This window comes from Schistocerca piceifrons, chromosome 1 (genome assembly GCF_021461385.2).
Source record: "Schistocerca piceifrons isolate TAMUIC-IGC-003096 chromosome 1, iqSchPice1.1, whole genome shotgun sequence".
NCBI lineage: Eukaryota > Metazoa > Arthropoda > Insecta > Orthoptera > Acrididae > Schistocerca > Schistocerca piceifrons.
The window spans coordinates 1,091,151,914-1,091,171,914 of record NC_060138.1 but is presented as its reverse complement, the minus strand read 5'-3'; the positions used below and the strand labels follow the sequence as shown (position 1 = coordinate 1,091,171,914).

The following is a 20,001-nucleotide window of genomic DNA, read 5'->3' as shown; positions in this document are numbered from 1 at the left end:
ATAAATATTTTCAATTGTAAGAAAAGTATATATGTTTGTATTCACTCTCCAACATTTAATTACCTTGTATCCTTAAATGCCTACCATAACAAATTTGTAATATTAAAAATATATATTGTTTAAACATGAATTTTGCATTTTTAATCAAAATATGTTTAAAGTGACCCCTAAGTAATACAAATATACCAATTAAAGTTTTTTGTTTGTGTTACATCCTAATTCTGTCCATAGAGGGTTAATAAGACTGATGAAATGATGGTTAAGCAAAATACACAGTTCAATGAACAATTTTTCAGCATACGAGAAAAACAAGATAACACCACCAGTTACTTCAATGAACAATTCTCCACCATACATGGTGAGCTTAAATCATACACAGAAACTTATGATAACCGTTTCAAACAGGTAGATAGGACAGTGAGAATCGTCTTTGCGGTATAATTGAAGTCATGGCCAGGCAAAGCACTGACAGCACCGATCCTTTGAGAGATGACATTAATGCTTTATATCAATGAAGTGAAACATATAAAAAGCTACAGATCAAAACCAATCAGTTAATGAAAGAATAAATCAACAAGACACTCGATTAGATGTACATCTTAAAAGTTCACATTGAGACCTCAGAAAAGCGATACCAAGACTTTCTCCATAAACACACTGACAAAAACAATCAGTTTTTGCAGACATTAGCAGTACAAAGATAGGAAGCAGAACAGCAGTTGCTCACTAGTCTTACAATCTATGTTGACGCTAGTATAAATTCCGTTACAGACGAGGTTATCAGAGTAAAACAATCACAGAACCAAATACCGACAGATGTAACTGATTTCAAAACCACTGTTAACACACGAATCCAAAAAGTTGAAGGACCCTGACACAATTAAAACAGAATTTAAAAAAGGTGAACAAAACTACTCATAAACTATAGAAGCAACTCAACGCTTTAGATGCAAACAATTCCACACACATTCTTACGATCACGGAAAGATGTGATGAGCAATCGGCAAGATTAGAAACACTTGAAAATCAGACCAAAAATATATCAGACGTCACAGCTCCCATTCCATTCACCGAATCTCATGAATATCAGTACATACAGCAAACATTAAACCAGCTGGATGCACATAACAGTTCACTATATAGGAAAGTTAATAGTTTACATCACGGAGTAGACATCAGACAATTTTCTCCACGTATTCAGTTTCAAACTAACATGGAACAGCAAGTCACATACTTTTCAGTCTCACAATAATATGAGCAGACTGCAAAGAGTGCGTGACTTTGATACAAGCCACTCATCTCACAATCACTTCTTTTACGCCGCCGAACCCTCTCAAAATCTACAACGCGAAGGATTCGACTATAAACATTTCGTATCTGTAAAGAAATTCAAGGTATTTAGAAATAACCGCAAATATCTGCATCCTCTTGATAGGGTGCAACAGTTTTCATTTTCGCTACCACCAAACAGGCCAGTGACACACAAGCTCGAATTTATATGTAACGTTTTAGAGGGAGACCAATCGATGCGTATGAGACCCATATCACTCCGTCGAAGAGTTGCAAAATGCTTTTTTATCTGCGTATTGGTCGGAAACTACTCAGCGAGGCATTAAAGGTCAGCTAATCAGTTTACCCAATTTTGAACACTCCAAAACCAGTACCTGACCGAAACGTACAGCCAATCTGCACTCACACAATTATGCATCTCAAAACTTCCACACTCCTTACGAGTTTTCTTTCTCACTGGACAGCAAAGGGAAAGCATTTCAGCTTTCAGGGACTTACTACAATTTTTAGAAATTCAGCAATCGGACTACTCATTTGTCAATAAGAACTTTAATGACAGCAATGAAGGTAACAACTCATTCGATTACAACGAGCAAGCCTGCCCATTCCATAGCAAGAGAAATAAAAGATTTGATTCTGATAACGAATTTTATGCACATGCTAGCAAGAAACAACATTTTGATAACCATTCAGCAACAACTATGTCAGAATTTCGACGCCAACAATCACAGTGTCCAGCCGCAATTCTTGCCGGCAGCTGCAGTAGCCCGGAAATATCCAACAACAATACGGTCGACAAGCACAACCGAATATCAATGTGCCACCGCCCAACTTCGCCAGTGGAGCCCACTCCAGTAACTAAACGCAGCCGCAGGGGAATAACTTCTCCACAAAACCAATGGTCACAGTCACATCGAAACGATCAATAGCAAAGATATTTTCGCAACAAGCATTAAGCGAATAATCAGCAATTTAAGCTTAAGTTTGGCAACAGCAACTTTCATCACAATCAGCCCCAGCAGTCTCAGTCCATTCTTAATGAACCTAATGTTCGTTTCCATCCACTGCGGCATTCTGCAGACCAAAACAAGCATGCAGTACATATAACGGAACCATCACAGCAATCTTCTGCCACCAGTCAGTCCACTAGTAATGCCTGACTAGAAACAACCGACGCTGTTCAATACGAAAACGCATATTGCTATTCTGCTACTCATAATACCGTTCAACAAATCGTCATAACTTTCGGCGACATCAGGGACACACTATTACAAGAGATCGATTACCTAAGCAGATTGGTCCCATACGTCCTTAACACTATTACAAGAGAGACGCCGGACTCAAAAGAATATTTCCCATCCCATAGTTAAAATTGACTTGTATTTATTTTCTGCAGTGATCGACTCTGGTTCACATGGAACGGTGATAGCGAAACATTTCAAACATGTAACGCCGATAATACCTGTCCTACTTTTCCACTTGGTAAAATGAAAGTTCGAGGAGCAGTCTCCAACAAGGGAGTAGATGTGAAACTGCAAATGTGCGTGAATTCCTAAGGGACCAAAGTGCTAAGGTCATCGGTCCCTAGTCTTACACATTACTTAAACTAACTTATGCTAAGAACGACTCACACACCCATGCCCGAGGGAGGACTCGAACGTCCGGCCGGAGGGGCCACACAGACCGTGACATGGCGCCTCAAACCGCGCCTGTGAAACTGCAAACCCACCTATCTTTTATACTTGCTGATCACACATTTCATGCTAATTTCAGTATCGTTCCACTCTTAACAACCGACGTCATCCTTGGTATGGATTTCCTTGTCGAACATGACACTGTTATCAACTTTCAGAAATCATTGCTTATACTGAAATTCGATACACAGCAACTATCTGTCACTTTTCAGAATATTTTGTCAGCTGAGGAGCAAGACGTTAACAGAGTAAAGGTCATTTCAACGTCTAGATATACTAATTGGCATACTACATTCTTTACAGACACATATTTCCGTATTAACAATATCCCTGAGGAAGTAGATTATGACATTGTTGCGGCTGGCCCCGGCATGGGTGTGTATGTTTGTCCTTAGGATGATTTAGGTTAAGTAGTGTGTAAGCTTAGGGACTGATGACCTTAGCAGTTAAGCCCCATAACATTTCACACACATTTTTTATGGCATTGTGCAGACCATCAACAGTAAGGTGTAGACTTGGCCACTGTTCCTATGTGTCGATACAGTGTATCGATACATGGAACTGTTTCAGTGTTTCGGAACGGCTGTGGTTCATTGTTTCGAAATAGTGGTGTTTCATTCCGCCCCTGACTCGGATAACCAGACCAGATTCAATCTTGACCCAGACACAGACACTGTATCGTTGTTTCAAAATAAGGCTGTTTCAGTCCACCTGTGCTTGGAACGGACTAATTATATCGAAACAGTGATGTTTCATTCCGCTGTGTCGGACGAGATTCTCGCTCGGCACAGGTACTGAAATACAACATACCACTTCATGAAACACTTTCAAGAGTGTCGAAATCTTTTTGGCAAGCAATAGCATGAAGCCTAAGATATCCCAAAATAAAGCTTCGTTTCTAGCTGACTGTCCTATTCCGAAATGGCGTAACATCTGCTTTATAAACACTTACCAAACAATAAAACAACGCATATTATTAACATTCAAAGTAATAAATATGTGAAAATCATTCAGTTAAATTACACTTTGTTTATAACATACGCTTCTCTGTTCATGTACAGTAATCATATTAAGAAACGCAAGTAAGCCTACAACATTTTCAATAACAAAAGGCGTAGAGTGACAGTTATTAGACATATACATAAATTTTATGTAGGTATAATTGCAAGCAATCTGTTTGAGATATCACTGATAGTGTAATAGTGAACGGGAAGGGCTGGGAAGCATGGTGAATTTATAGTAACGGTTCGAAACGTCTTGAAAGACAAAATATTTTTCTGTTATATTTTGTTATTTATTCGAATTATTTGGCGTTATTTGTGAGTCTATTGTCACTGTGGCTATTATCCGCAATGATTCCCTTTGTGTGCATGGAAATTAGCAGGGTGGGTATATTACCCATACTAACGGAATGTGGGAATCCCAGTAGCATATCTGTTGTTTCTGCAGTTTGCTCCCATCTCCACATCCGTTCATGGTGGTTCTGTCTTCAGCTATGGCTGTCCTCAGCCAATTAAAAAGTATGAAAGTCACATGACACGAAAGCAGGAAATACGAAACTGCCAAGGCCCCTAAGTGATAGTTTCATACTTTCTGCGATATGATTAGCGCTCTCGCACCTCATTTGTGTTTATATTGACATCCTTATACAGTGGACATTCAAGATGATAAAATGTGTAGGTTTATTAGATTACAAAACACAAACTGTTTCACTGTTTCGAAAGATCGTATCGAAACGTTACATTGTACTGTATCATTTGTTTCGAAACAGTTATGTGTTTCAGTTTGCCCATCTCTAGTAAGGTGAATGAACGTAAAAGATTCGATCGACGAAGAGCGCCAACAGTTGCAGGATATTCTTTTACAGCACTCTGAAGTATTTAACAATGTACCAGGAACCATGTCCAGTCTTGTTTACGAATTTCAGGTAAAACTGCATGATAAATCTATAGAGATCAAGTCAAACAACAACTTCAGGCTACGTTAGATCAAGGTATCATTGAACCAGTGACTAGTCAAATATTAACCCTCTTCACATTGTTAACAAGAAAGATGGCTCACTTCGTGTTGTGTTGAATTCACGTCAGATCAACGAAATCATCATTACTGAAACCTATCGACCGCAAACGCTAGAAGAAGCTCTTACAAAAATTTCACGGAACATCAATCTATACTACTCTGGACATAAAATCTGGATTCTGGCAAATTCAGCTGCATCCGAATTGCAGAAAATACATCTCTTTCCTTTGTTTCGGAAACTGCTATGAATTTTGTAAATTGTCTTTTGGTTTAACCATTAGCTCCGCTGCTTTCATCCATGCGATGAATACTATTCTTCCAATGAATTAAAAGACAGAATCACCACTTACATTGACGACATTCTAATTGCAGAGCTTTCTTGGTCGGAACGTAAGTTCTCTGCATGCTATTGCAAACTTTTCTTACAACAGGTGTTACTGTGAACCTCAGTAAATGTCATTTTGGCAAGACTTAAATTTTTAGGTCACGTAATTTCGGCTTACGGCATTATGGCCGGCCCCGACAAATTACAAGCCATACGTGACATTACAATTTCGTCTACCAAAAAACAGCTTCGCAGCTTCCTCCGTTTGATCAATTTTTTTCGCCGTTTCATACACCACTCTGCACTAGATACGCCTAGATTGTGTAATCTTACTGGTATAAATACTATCTGGTCGTGGGACGACCAAGCACAGTCCGAGTTTATCAATTTAAAAAAATACTTTACTTAACGCTCCCCTTCTATCACATCCTGACCCGACAAAGAACTTTTCGTTTGCTACAGACAGTTCGAAGACTGCTCTTGGTGTCCATGTATTTCGGGAAATAGAGGAAAATGGTACAACAGTTAAGAAGAACATCGCGCTTGCTAGTCACATCCTCACATCAGCTGAAAGGCGTCTTCTAGTCACATCCTCACACCGGCTGAAAGAAATTATTCTATCACCGAACTCGAAACATTATGTGTTGTTTGGGCTTTCACTAAATTTAGTCACTTTCTTTAAGGCAGACACACAACAGAATACACAGATCACAGGGCTGTTCAATTTCTTTTATCAGCTAAATTCACACCTGACAGATTCAGTCGTTGGAAACTTTATTCACAAGAATTTGATTTTACAATTGTCCACATAGCAGGAACCCAGAATACTGTAGCAGATGCGCTTTCTCGTTCACTGTGCAGTAACCAGTAAGAAATCGCCGCTAATTTTTGTCAAATTTCAGTCTTCTCTACATTAAACAGGTAGCTTTTATTTCAGCATAGTTAAAAGACTTCGCCATAGAGCAGAGATCAAAATTCTGTGCCGTGATACCAGATAGGCAACAATCAGAAATTACTACACCATGCACAATAATACTCTGTTTCGCCGCATTCGCCTGACAGCGATAATTGGACTCTCGGCATACCTGAAGAACTTGTCAATGAGTTAATCTGGTGTACACACTTGAGTTACGCCCATTATGGCGCTTTTGATACTACAACAGAACTGTTATTTCACAAACAAGGAAAAGTGTATTCGACGAGTCTTGGCGACTTGCAAAATTTGTCAAAAAGCTGAATTTTCTACAATATCTCACATTGCCCCCGTGTACCACATTGTACCCATGAAATTAAGACATATGGCAGCCGTTGATCTATTTGGACCCATTCAACGAACTAACAAAGGTTTCTGTTATATTTTCATTGCTGTAGAACTAACTTCGTAATTTGTATCTTTCTCTCCCTTGCGAAAAGCCACTGCTACAATTCTTTCTAACTCATTTGGAGATGTTCAGAAGGTAATCTCCGACAATGGACGGTAATCTCGATCAGTAATATGGAAACGCACATTGCAACCTAGAAATATTACGCCCATTTTTATTTCCAGATACCACGCTTCTTCCAACCCATCAAAGCGCATCATGAAAGAGATTGGAAACCTTTGTCGCATCTACTGTGACAAAAAACATACTGATTGGGACAAGCACATTTCAGAATTTCAGCATGTCATCAATTCAATACCAAACGACTACACCATGCTTTCGCCGCATCTTGTGTTGAAAAATATAGATCCACATAATAAAATTCATGTAATTGTTTCTCTTTCTACTACAAGAAGATTACGTCACCATGAAATTATAGACATCGCCCTTAACAATATAACTCATGCAGCACAACGCCGCAAATGTCAATAAAAACAGGTGAGTAACCTCCAGTAATTTCACATAGGACAAAAAGGATTGGTACCGACTCACTACCTATCCAACAGCGGAAAGCATCGTTGCAGTAAATTGGAATTTTATATTCTAGACCTTTTAGGATACGTAATCTTTCCAATCCCAATGTGGTTCACTTTGAAACTTTACGAACGAGAAAATCGCAAGGCAATCATCACATCAGCAATGTCAACCACTTTGTAGAATAACTTTTGCTTAGGTTTATTTCACGTAGCCAGTTAGAATTTTGATGATCACATACCACAACTATTTATTTTTTCGCCTTTTAGCTTTGTATATATATCTTTTTTCCTATTTTCCAGGAACTCTGCTAACTGCCAAAATTTTTTACAGATGTGCATATTTATATTTATAGCTTTTATGTATGCTTATTCTGATTTACATATGAGTGTACATAATAATATGATGCAACACAGATCTTTTTACCTAATGCATTTCCCATGCTTATACAAATTCTATTTGTACCTTGTCTTCACGATTCCTTGATTATTGAGCATTTCATTGGGTGGCGGTGTGCCCATTAGGAAGAATCTTGCATATTGGATATCTTAACGTAAGTTTAGACCTTGCACATGTTTCTATTCTCATATGGGTGTACATGAAAACAACTGAAAGAGACAACATTTATTTTGACATGTGTCCAGTGGATCACATCCCTTGGATGGTCTGACTGCTGCAAACTGCACCTCAAACTATTTCTTCCTAAAAATAATTTGTATCCTTTTCTGTATTGCCTCTATGTATTTTATGATAATTAATTTCTGATGCTATTTTGACTTTACTGATACAATGTAATGTGTCATTTCTATGATGCTATGCTACTCCACTATGCTGCTATTGCACACACTATGCAAGATACTATTACTAGTGACATTCATGCTGTTGTCTAATGAATTATCATTACATTTTTTGTTAGGTTAGTCACTCTTTTATTCTATAATGTTGCCATGTTTTATTTATGCCCAGTCTTGTGCTTTAATTTGCGTTATATCTCTTGTACTTGATGATGTCACTAGTTTACTTGCTTTCACCTATGTAGATTTATGACATCAATGTACCCTGTAACACATGTCCATAACATGTACTCATCCATTTTGCATATTTTGCAGAGCCAATGTAGCAGAGTCTCATTGTATACAAATGAGACATCATGCTCATAAATAGAATCACATAGAAAGCATGACATGAGCAACTTATATAGAATTCTAAACACTGTTGACACTTCTCACACAGTTTCCTGGCACACATTTTAAAAACATTTTCCTCTTAGTGTACACTAGGCAGATAGCCTATAAAGGTTTAGGATTAAGGGTATTTTTCTCTCTGCATTTTGTGTTAGGTATAAGAGTATTACTGGAATATTTAATAAGTGTTCATGCCCTGAGCTGCTCCAGTTTTTTTGGAATAATGATGGAATATTGATGTTTAATAAATTTTCATGCTATGAGCTGCACTCCAATAATGAGGATTATATTGATAAATTGATGAATTTTCTTAATGATTTTCTATGATGTTAATATACAGTATAATTTGTGTAAGTTGTGTCCTTTCCAGGAAAATCTGTCTTGCCTTGTGCCACATAATTAGAGGTGTTTGTGGAAGACTGTCACAGAATCTGTACACCTAAAAACATTTTTTTCAGCATTCCTTAATAGATTGGTTATGCTACTGCCTTCTTATTTTAATATGCATGACTGCCTTTTTTTCCAGGTTCCAATATTTCTGCAGTTCACCCACATATTTACATTTTTTACTCTTCATTTTTTGTAATATGTTTAATTTATCTAGTCACTAAGGTATATTGGTATTAGTACTCTGGCCTTTATGTTTACATATACCATAATCACATGTTTTTGCTTTGGCCCTAGCAGTTCTTGATTCAAGACGAATGAAGATAGACTGTTAATCATTTTCTTTACAGATAAAGTGCACTGCCCTTATCAAGCATCCCCATATCCTTCCCTGTAGATATGCACATTGTTAGAGATATAGGTCATTTTATAAATTTTTTATGAAGCCCTGTAGGTGCTACACAGCCTATAAATATTGACTTTACTCTCATAGTACCATACACTGATTCTATGATTCTATTTGTCTAACAGGTATTCATACAGGCCATACAGAGCCACACTTTTATACTGCTATTTACGAACTTTGTTCTTGTAAACGCCATCTCGATCTACGTATTCATATTATGAATTATGAATAGCCCTCTGTGTGCCGTATAAAGTTATAGGTAAAGGATATTTTATGATGCTTTCCAAGCTTTGATGTTTATTCTATGTAAAACTAGTCCACCTTGAACCACAAACATGTTTTCTGTCACATTTGTTATTGACATCAGCTATTATTTCATGTAACACCAGGCCACTGTGAACACCAAAGAAGAATTTTTTCACATTTTAGTTATCAAGGATTCAGGGTACTTACAAATGATGAAAAATGGAATTTTTTATGACTTTTAAATTGATATAGTCTATCCTGATTATATTTATTTATACATTATAGGGTTTCAGATAAAAATAACCTATATATACCAAATTTTAAAGTTACGGTCGTGTATGCCGCCACACTCCCTTTATTTCTGTTGCAGAAGCCAGTATTATTTCGAAAAGAACTGTGAACTTCCTGTTTGTAGCGATTATACGTATGATATGTTGTAAATGTTGGTAGTAGTGCAGGTTTCTAGTGTCTGCAGTATTTACTTTTGTTCCTCTGAAGCAGTTTGTTCACATGTTACTGAATGTTTGTTGCCCAATTGCCACATATATTTGTGGAAGTACATATCCTTTAGTGCGCAATAAATACAAACTATGCCACACATCAAGAAATTCAATAAAAAGAAATTTCGTGATAATCAGTTCACAAAAAAAGCAAGCCATACTGTTGAAAGTAACCTACGTATCAGTTCTTCAGGGAAGAAGCTTCCACAAGGCACGCCTCCTGGTGATTCAAATTTTTTTGTTAACAATGGCGCTGTTTGTACTGGATTTGTTGTTGTTCATTTGGGCATCTTATCTTCTTTGATAAAGGAAGTGGCGAAATGTCAACAATGTGATGTTGTAGGCTGCCTGGAAATAACTGAAGGATTTAGCGTAAAATTAGTTGTTCTACAATAAACCTACCTCGAAAATCACTTCAAACGTTGTGCATAATTCATATTATGTGAATTTGAAGTTAGTGTATGCAATGTCTTCAATAGGAGTACCGCCCAGTAGGTTCATCAAGTACATAAAAATACTTTTAGGTGCCTTGACGGTGTGTCTAAAGCATCTATGAAACATGCAGAAGAAGAAACTAAATATTAGTGGAACCAGGAACATTGATATTGCACTTAATGGGACATGGCAACGTCGAGGACATCGTTCCTAGAATGTTGTTGTAAGTGCTACGTCTCTGCAAAATGGAAAAACTGTTGATGTTGAGTGCTTATCTAAGTACTGCCACACCCGCTATGGTAACACTGAAGGACTTATTGAACATCAATGTTCTAAGAATTATAATGGTCAGAGTGGAGGTACAGAGTGTGATGGAGCTCTAAAAATATTTCAGAGGTCGGTGCCCGTTTATAACATTAGATGTATGAAGTACCTTGGTGATGGGGACTCTAAAGCTTTCTATAAAATTAATAAGTTTAATGTTTATGGTGATGCCTTGGTAACAAAACTGGAGTGTTGTGGACATGTGTAAAAGAGGATGGGTGCTAGATTGAGGAAGCTATGAAGAGAAATGAAAGGAAAGTTGCTATCTGATGGGAAATCTCTGTCTGGCTGAGGCAGATTGACAGAAACTAATTTAGACCTTCTTCAGAGTTATTATGGACTGGCCATTAGACGATCTGCACCTCTGAATGATGTTACAGCATTGAGAAAAGCTGTATGGGCTACCTACTTTCATACATTGTCCACAAATGACCACCGTGTTCACAGACTCGGCCCTAAAGGAGCAGATTCTTGGTGTGGTTACCAAAAAGAAAAGGAAGTGGTCAAATATACCATCATAAGCGTTCTGTTCCTGAGCCTGTTATGAATGAAATAAAACCAATTTTTAGAAATCTGTTTTACCTAGTAAATGTTTTCAAGGGGCCACTCAGAATACAAATGAAAATTTTAACCAATGCACATGGGAAAGATTACCCAAGAATGTTTTTGTAGGACTAAATACATTAAAATTTGGTGTAATAGATGCAGTGATATGTTTCAATAGTGGAGTGATAGGAAGGTTGGCAGCCCTGAGAAATTTGGGCATAAAATGTGGCTCTAATATGGAAGATTAATTGCTGGCTTGTGACAGGCAATGGGTGCATGAAGCTGAAAGATTCTCTCTTCAAGTTATCAGAGAAGCAAGACGTGCTACAAGGAATACCAAGAGGAAGCTTGAAGGTGAAGTAATTCTGCAGGATGAAGACTATGATTCAAGGATGTTCTGAGGCTCAGTTTATTTGGACTCGTATCTTCATTCGCAATTTCCCACAAGTTGTATTTTTCAGAATTATGGTAAAAATATTTCCTAAAGTTTATAAAGCATTGCTCAAATTTTTTTCTGTAGCTTACAATAGGTCATACTTATGTACCACATACCACATTGCGAAAGCTTCTATTCTCTTCTTGTCCAAACTATTTATGGTCCATGTTTCACTTCCATACATGGCTACACTCATACAAATACTTCCACAAACGACTTCCTGACACTTAAATCTATACTCGATGTTAACAAATTTCTTTTCTTCAGAATCGCTTTCCTTGTCATTGCCAGTATAAATTTTATACCCTCTCTACTTCGACCATCATCAGTTATTTTGCTCCCCAAATAGCAAAACTCATTTACTACTTTAAGTGTCTCATTTCCTGATGTAATTCCCTCAACATCACGCGACTTAATTAGACTACATTCCATTATCCTCGTTTTGTTTTTGTTGATGTTCATCTTATACTCTCCTTTCAAGACACTGTCCATTCCGTTCAACTGATCTTCCAAGTCCTTTGCTGTCTCTGACAGAATTACAATGTCATCGGCGAACCTCAAAGTTTTTATTTCTTTCCCATGGATTTTAATACCTACTCCGAACTTTTCTTTTGTTGCTTGCTCAATATACAGATTGAATAACATTGGGGGGAGGCTACAACCCTGTCTCACTCCCTTCCCACGTCCCTCGACTCTTATAACTGCCATCTGGTTTCTGTACAAATTGTAAATAGCTTTTCGCTCCCTGTATTTTACCCCTGCCACCTTCAGAATTTGAAAGAGAGTATTCCAGTCAACATTGTCAAAAGCTTTCTCTAAGTTTACAAATGCTAGGAACGTAGGTTTGCCTTTCCTTAATCTGGCTTCTAAGATAAGTCGTACGGTCAGTATTGCCTCACGTGTTCCAACATTTCTACGGAATCCAAACTGATCTTCCCCGAGGTCGGCTTCTACCAGTTTTTCCATTTGTCTGTAAAGAATTCGCGTTGGTATTTTGCAGCTGTGACTTACTAAACTGACAGTTCGGTAATTTTCAGATCTGTCAACATCTGCTTTCTTTGGGATTGGAATTATTATATTCTTCTTGAAGTTTGAGGGTATTTCGCCTGTCTCATACATCTTGCTCAGCTGATGATAGAGTTTTGTCAGGACTGGCTCTCCCAAGGCCATCAGTAGTTCTGATGGAATATTGTCTACTCCTGGGGCCTTGTTTCGACTCAGGTCTTTCACTGCTCTATCAAACTCTTCACGCAGTATCGTATCTCCCATTTCATCTTCATCTACATTCTCTTCCATTTCCATAATATTGTCCTCAAGTACATCGCCCTTGTATAGACCCTGTATACTCCTTCCACCTTTCTACTTTCCCTTCTTTGCTTGGGATTCCATCTGAGCTCTTGATATTCATACAAGTGGTTCTCTTTTCTCCAAAGGTCTCTCTGATTTTCCTGTAGGCAGTATCTATCTTACCCCTAGTGAGATAAGCCTCTACATCCTTACATTTGTCCTCTAGCCATCCCTGCTTAGCCATTTTGCACTTCCTGTCGATCTCATTTTTGAGACGTTTGTATTCCTTTCTGCCTGCTTCAGTTACTGCATTTTTATATTTTCTCCTTTCATCAATTAAATTCAATATTTCTTCTGTTACCCAAAAATTTCTACTAGCCCTCGTCTTTTTACCTACTTGGTCCTATGCTGCCTTCACATCTTCATCCCTCAGAGATACCCATTCTTCTTCTACTGTATTTCTTTCCCCCACTCGTGACAATTGTTCCCTTATGCTCTCCCAGAAAGTCTGTACAACCTCTGGTTTAGTCAGTTTATCCAGGTCCCATTTCCTTAAATTCCCACCTTTTTGCAGTTTCTTCAGTTTTAATCTACCAGGTCATAAGCAATAGATCGTGGTCAGAGTCCACATATGCCCCTGGAAATGTCTTACAGTTTAATACCTGGTTCCTAAATCTCTGTCTTACCATTATATAATCTATCTGATACCTTCTAGTATCTCCAGGATTCTTCCGTGTGTACAACCTTGTTTTATGATTCTTGAACCAAGCGTTAGCTCACAGTAGAAAATGGTTTTCTTGTTAATTTAACTCTCACACAATCTTCACACAATTGTTCTGCTGAGCATAAACTATTAGGAACTCCTTCACACATTCTCTTGGTGTTTGAAGTACAGCTTATGCCTGGATGACCTAGTTTCTTATGCCATTCTTGTTTTTCTTCTCGTGTCAGTGGTGATTGCATTCCTGATTTAATGTTAACTTCATACAACCGATTTCTTGCTTTTTGTCATTTCAAAACAGGTATTTCACCTTAGTAGATTTGAACAGAGTGTATGGTAAATACAACTGGACAATCTTTTTCAGTGATTGCATTTACAGACATCAGATTTCTGCTCAGTTGAGGAACATACATAACGTCATTTAGAACACAGTTATCTCCTACAAAGTTTCCTGTTGCAACTATTTTCATTGATCCACCTTGTTTGGCAACTTTTACAAATCTATCATCCTGTCTCGCATTTGTTAACTTGTCCACTTCATTACACAAATGTCCTGTACATGCACTATCAACAACCATGACCATATCTTCTTTCTCATTGGCTTCTTGTGAAATCTTTCCTTTGTTACATTCTTATGCAATACGTGCAGTGTCTTCCATCTTCTTTTCTTCATCAATGTCTTGTTTCTTGTTTTCTTGAGTGACATCATGTTTGAACCACTTTGTTTTTCCATCCCTGATATATCTACACATGTACTCTGCAAACCACTGTGCAGTGCATGAGAGAGGATATGTTCCCTTGTACCAGTTCTCAGGCTTTCTTCCTGTTCCATTCATGTACAGAGTGCAGAAAGAAAGATTGTTTGAATGCCCCTGTGTGTGCAGTAATTATTTTAATCTTATCTTCGCGAACCCCATGCTAGCGATACTCAGGGCGTTCTAGTATATTCCTAGAGCTCTCATTTAAAGGTAGTTCTTGGAACTGTATTAATAGCCTTTCTCCGTATAATTTACAAGTATCTTGCAGAGTCTTCCAGTTCAGTTTCTTCAGTATCTCTGTAACACTCCTCCAGGGATCAAACAAACATGTGACCAATGGTCCTGTGATTCTCAGTGTACGTTCAATATCCCATGTTAGTCCTAAGTGGTACACGTCCCACACACTTCAGCAATATTCTAGAAACGCTCACATGAGTGATTTGTAAGGAATCTCCTTCGTAGACATATTGCACTTACCCAGTATTCTACCAATAAACCTGAATACTGCCACTTACTTTACCTACAACCGAGGCTATATGACCATTCGATTTCGTTTCCTTATAAAGGGTTACACTAAGGTACTTGTACAAGTTGGCCAATTCCAACTATGACTTGTTGATATTATAGTCATAGGATACTGTTTTTCGTTTTGTGAAGTGCACAGTTTTACATTTCTGAACATTTAAACCAAGTTGACAATCTTTGCACCACTTTGTAATCTTATTGAGGACTAACTGAGTATTTATGCTGTTTCTTTCAGACAATATTTCATGATAGATAACTGCACATTTGCAAAAAGCCTGAGGTTCTTTTGATATAGGTCATTATTATACAACATGCAAAGCGAGATTACAACAGACATCTCTGGGGTGCATCTGAAGTTACTTCTACACCTTACGATGACTCTCCACTCGAGATAACATGCTGTGTCCTCCCTTCCAAAAAATCCTCCGTTCAGACACAAATTTCACTTCGTATCCCACATGACTGTGCTTTTGAAATTAAGTGTAGATGTGGTATTGAGTCAAATGCTTTTCGGAAGTCAAGAAATATGGCATATACCTGACTGCCTTGATCCAAAGCATTCAGTAATTTGGGTGAGAAAAGTGAGAGTTGGGTTTCACATGATCGACATTTTCGGAATCCATTGGTTGGCGTTGAAGAGGTCACACTGTTCAATATGCCTTTTTATCTTTGAAGTTTGAATATGTTCTAAGATTCTATAACAAATCGATGTCAAGTATATTGGACAGTAGATTCGTAGATTACTTCTACTATTCGTGTTGATATGGGTGACCATGCTTTTTTCCAAGAACTGGGCATGATTTTTTCTTTGAGGGATCTACGATAGGGAAGGGGCCAACTCAATTGCAAAATCAGTACAGATTCTGATAGGGGCTATATCAGGCCCTACAACTTTGTTCGATTTTAACAATTTCTTCTGTTTCTCAATACCACTGATACTAATAATGACTTCAGTCTTCTTGCCAGTGGATTGAGTGTTAAACTGGGGCTATTCTCCTGGGTTTTCCTTTGTAAAGGAGCATTTGAAAATGGAGTTCTGCATTTCAGCTTTTGCTTTGCTGCTCTCAATTTCAATTCTTGTCTCTGTCGCTAAGGACTGGACATTAACTATGGTGCCACTAACAGTCTTTAGAAACTACCAGAATTTCTTTGGGTTTTGTGAAAGACCTTCTGACAATATTCTGCAACGGTGTCACTGAAGGTTTCTCACATTCCTCTCTTGACAGACAAACGCATTTCTTTTGGCACCTATTTATCTATAGTGCTGCAGTTTGTTTTGCATCTGTAAGGCAATATTCTGTGTTTCTTTAGACGTTTCTTTACAGTGACTGTACACCAAGGAGGATCCCTCCTATTCTTAACTGCTACAGTGGTTACATATCTGGCCAGCACATGGTCAACTTTTTCTGTACATGCTTCTGCCTTGTGAGCAAGTTTCAAGTTAAACAATGAGATATGACACTACTGACTTTTTATCTAATTTAATGAACAAACATATCTTTATACTTGTTTTAGTTGTCATTTGTACTTTGGTAGTCATGGTCACTGATGCTAGTTTCGATGTGGACCCCCTCCAAGAGGTCATGTCTGTTTCTGTTATTTGCCATTCGATCCAATACATTTTAGGCATGAGTGGGGTTCCTAAATACCTCTTCTAGGTAATTTTCAGAGAAGGTATTTAATAATGTTTCACAGGATATCTTATCACGCCCACCCCTAACAAAACAGTAATTTTCCCAATTAATTGTTGGATGATTAAATTCTCCACTGACAATTACAGTATGAATGGGGAACTTATGTACAAATGAACCGGGATTTTCTCTAAAGTTTTGAGTTACATCAGGAGATGAGTCTGGTGGGAAATAAGGATTCAATTCTCATTTTATGTCCACCCCTGATACAGAGCCTTGCCCAACCAGTCTCACTTGCAGCTTCAATTCCTGTCTTGGTGGATTTGAGTTTCTTGTCTACTGCTATTCCATCTCTATTACCCATTTGCCCATCCTTTCGATATGCACTCAAATTTTCCCCAAAAATCTTACTTTTATCAATTTCAGGTTCAATCAGCTTTGTGTGCCTAGTATTATGTGAACTTCGCTGCTTTCCAGGATCATTTCAATCTCTGTTGCTTTACTGTGAATGTTTTGGCAGTTAACCATTAGGATTTTAATACTTCCACCTGTGGAGGGCATTTCTTTCGATCTTACACTGATTCTTCTGGGGTTCCTACAGCTATCATTATCTGGTTTGTATGGAGAGTCGCCTAATCCGAAAACATAACATTTTGTGCATCCCACACACAGTCAGCTACCTGATTAGCAGCCTTTGAAGTGTAGTGCTCACCCGACTCGTTTAGAGTGATCCTACGATTCTCAAAACTATGGCGCAAGTCCAGGAAGTCGCTGCCTAGCTTGTCACAGAACCTTCAAAGTCTCTGGCTCAGTCCTTATTCTCAACTCAGAACCAAAGGCCGCGATCAATACTGGGGACAATGGTGCTGCTTTGCTGAAACTCCAAATAGACATCTAGTCTTCTCAACCTTCTCTGCCAGTCGCTGGGATGACCCAAGTATGACCTTTGAGCCCAGACAGCAGGCATCATTTGCTCCAACGTTTGCCAGAGTCCGCAATTGGTTGCACCCTGTCCCCTCAACAGCAGCTGGAACAGGCTCTTCAATTCATTGAATGAGGCCCCCACGCATAAGCATACACCTGGTGTCCTTTCCTGTCCCTTGCTGCCATTTTCGCAAGGGGCACCATCATACGCTATAGGGTTGATCTGTCAACAATTAATAGGACTTTACCTTTTGCATTTGCCTCCTCTTGAAGCCAGACACAAAATAGGTTTCCCCAAAATAGTTGAAGTGTTCAAAATGGCTCTGAGCACTATGGGACTTGACATCTATGGTCATCAGTCCCCTAGAACTTAGAACTACTTAAACCTAACTAACCTAAGGACAGCACACAACACCCAGCCATCACGAGGCAGAGAAAATCCCTGACCCCGCCGGGAATCGAATCCGGGAACCCGGGCGTGGGAAGCGAGAACGCTACCGCACGACCACGAGATGCGGGCAGTTGAAGTGTGTCCCACTGTTTCAGTTCCAGTGAAAGACAGTACCTCAAGCTTGTTGGTTAGGAAGATCGGTACAACACTCCTTGGGTCCTGTCCACACTCTAGAGAACGCCTGGTTCCACCACTGACACGCCACTTACAGTCAAGTAGATGAGTAACGACAGATCCCGTACTTTCTACAGAGGAGACAGGATCCGCAGGAGACGATAGTACTTGAGGTACCTCTCGTACCAGTATCACTGGTACACATTTGTCAGGAACTCTTCCGACATACCGATTCGCAGGAGCTGCCAGTCGTTTGACAGTACTCAAGTCTTTTTCTAGCTGCTTTCTAACGTCAACCAACTTATCCCGGGATCGAGAACATATCAGATTTGCAGAATTTATGGCGAGTATAGATGCAGTTTCAGAATCGCTGTCAGACAGCTCTGTTCGCATGTAGATCTCTTCATATTCGAACTGTGCCTCGGTATCTGAAGACAAGCCCTCAGTATGGAAATTCTCTTTTAGAGGTTCCTGTAGCCACATCAATAGCTGCTCATCTGACACGACCCGTTTCTTATAAAATTTTATTATTTCCGCATCTGCTAGCACTTGTCACATTCTCGAAGCACGTAACTGCATTATTCGGTAAGCAAAAGACAATAAGAAAACTTACTGTGCTCACAAAAGACGTAATTTACGCATAATATGTCCAGTACAAAAACTAACCCAATTACACATTACTATCACACAGAGAAGCACGGCGTGTTGCAGGAATGCACAATACTTTGTAAATAACTCTCACCCGAGAAAAATCTAACAACATGCACTTCTTCAAAAAAGTCAGATTCTGGGAGGTTTTACCTTAAAGTTGACCGACTAAAGACGGGTGGACTGCCGACAGAGATGTTAAGAAAGGTTTGTTAGATCAACACTTCAGTGTCTTTCAAATATATTGAAATATTTTAGTAAAATCACGAATGTTCTATTTTTTTCTCTAGTGCAGATGATCGTAGGTTAAGTTGAAGGTTTGATTTTATATAACTATGTTTTACTACTTAGTCTTATTGAAAGTTGTATGCACTTGTTTCCCTCCAGCATTGTAACTGGTGTACCTAGCCAATTCTATGAAGACTTACCTTACAGTTTTACATGAACTGTGAACCGGTATAGGAGGAGCGAAATTTTTGCCTGTTCTACACTTACGAGTATGGCTAATGGTTGGAATCAGAAAAGGAATTTAGCTATTTCACTCACACTTTTCATTTCTGTGTGAAACGTAGAGAGGACTTCCACATAAACTGTGATCTACAAAGCTACTTTGCAATTGTTGTCTCATATATCATTCAACATCTTATTTCATCTTTCGTTGGAAGTATTTATGCGAATGACATAAAGGACATCGCTCGCAACAATCTTATCTGAAAGTGTCACTGTTTCTGTTGACAGCAACTAAAATATTCTCAGTCTAATTTCCTTCCTTCACCTCAGGGACCTTTCCATCTACTGCATCAGGATGCATATTACACTTATCATCACTATCGTTTTAACTGCATTCGTCTCACCACAAAAATCAAATAAAGTATAACTTGGTAAGAAGGCAACAGGCACCAGCGATGATTCGTTTTGTTTTCAAAATTCGAATATTTACCAAAGGTGTTAGAATTTTGAAATGTAACTTCTATGATTCTTGGTGGTGGGAAGGCAAAGGAACACGTCGAAGTGTTATTGGTGTTAACAGTTGATGTTTGGTACTTTTGTTGTATATAGTGTTGCAGGTGCGCAGAGTTGTGAGTGCTAGATTGTGTAGTTAGAAGAAGTGCACTTGCTGTAAAAATGGCAAAGCTGATTGATGTGTTTAGATATAGTAAAAGCCCTTTGCGAAGAAGACAGCTTCCCCTGATGGTCGACGAAAGTTTGACGGTATTATTGTTTATTTTTTTGCCTGATTAATGTAAGGGTGGAC

General features: G+C 38.5%; 1 protein-coding gene across 1 annotated transcript in view; it reads left to right on the top strand.

Moving 5' to 3' along the window:
• Positions 1 to 19,729: 19,729 nt before the first annotated feature.
• LOC124798237 (gametogenetin-binding protein 2-like) overlaps positions 19,730 to 20,001 on the top strand; it is a 103,681-nt gene continuing 103,409 nt past the window's right edge. Inside the window, exon 1 of the mRNA XM_047261555.1 lies at positions 19,730 to 19,958. Coding sequence (XP_047117511.1) covers positions 19,872 to 19,958 — 87 coding nt within the window. The 5' untranslated portion in view covers positions 19,730 to 19,871. The remainder of the gene's footprint in view (positions 19,959 to 20,001) is intronic.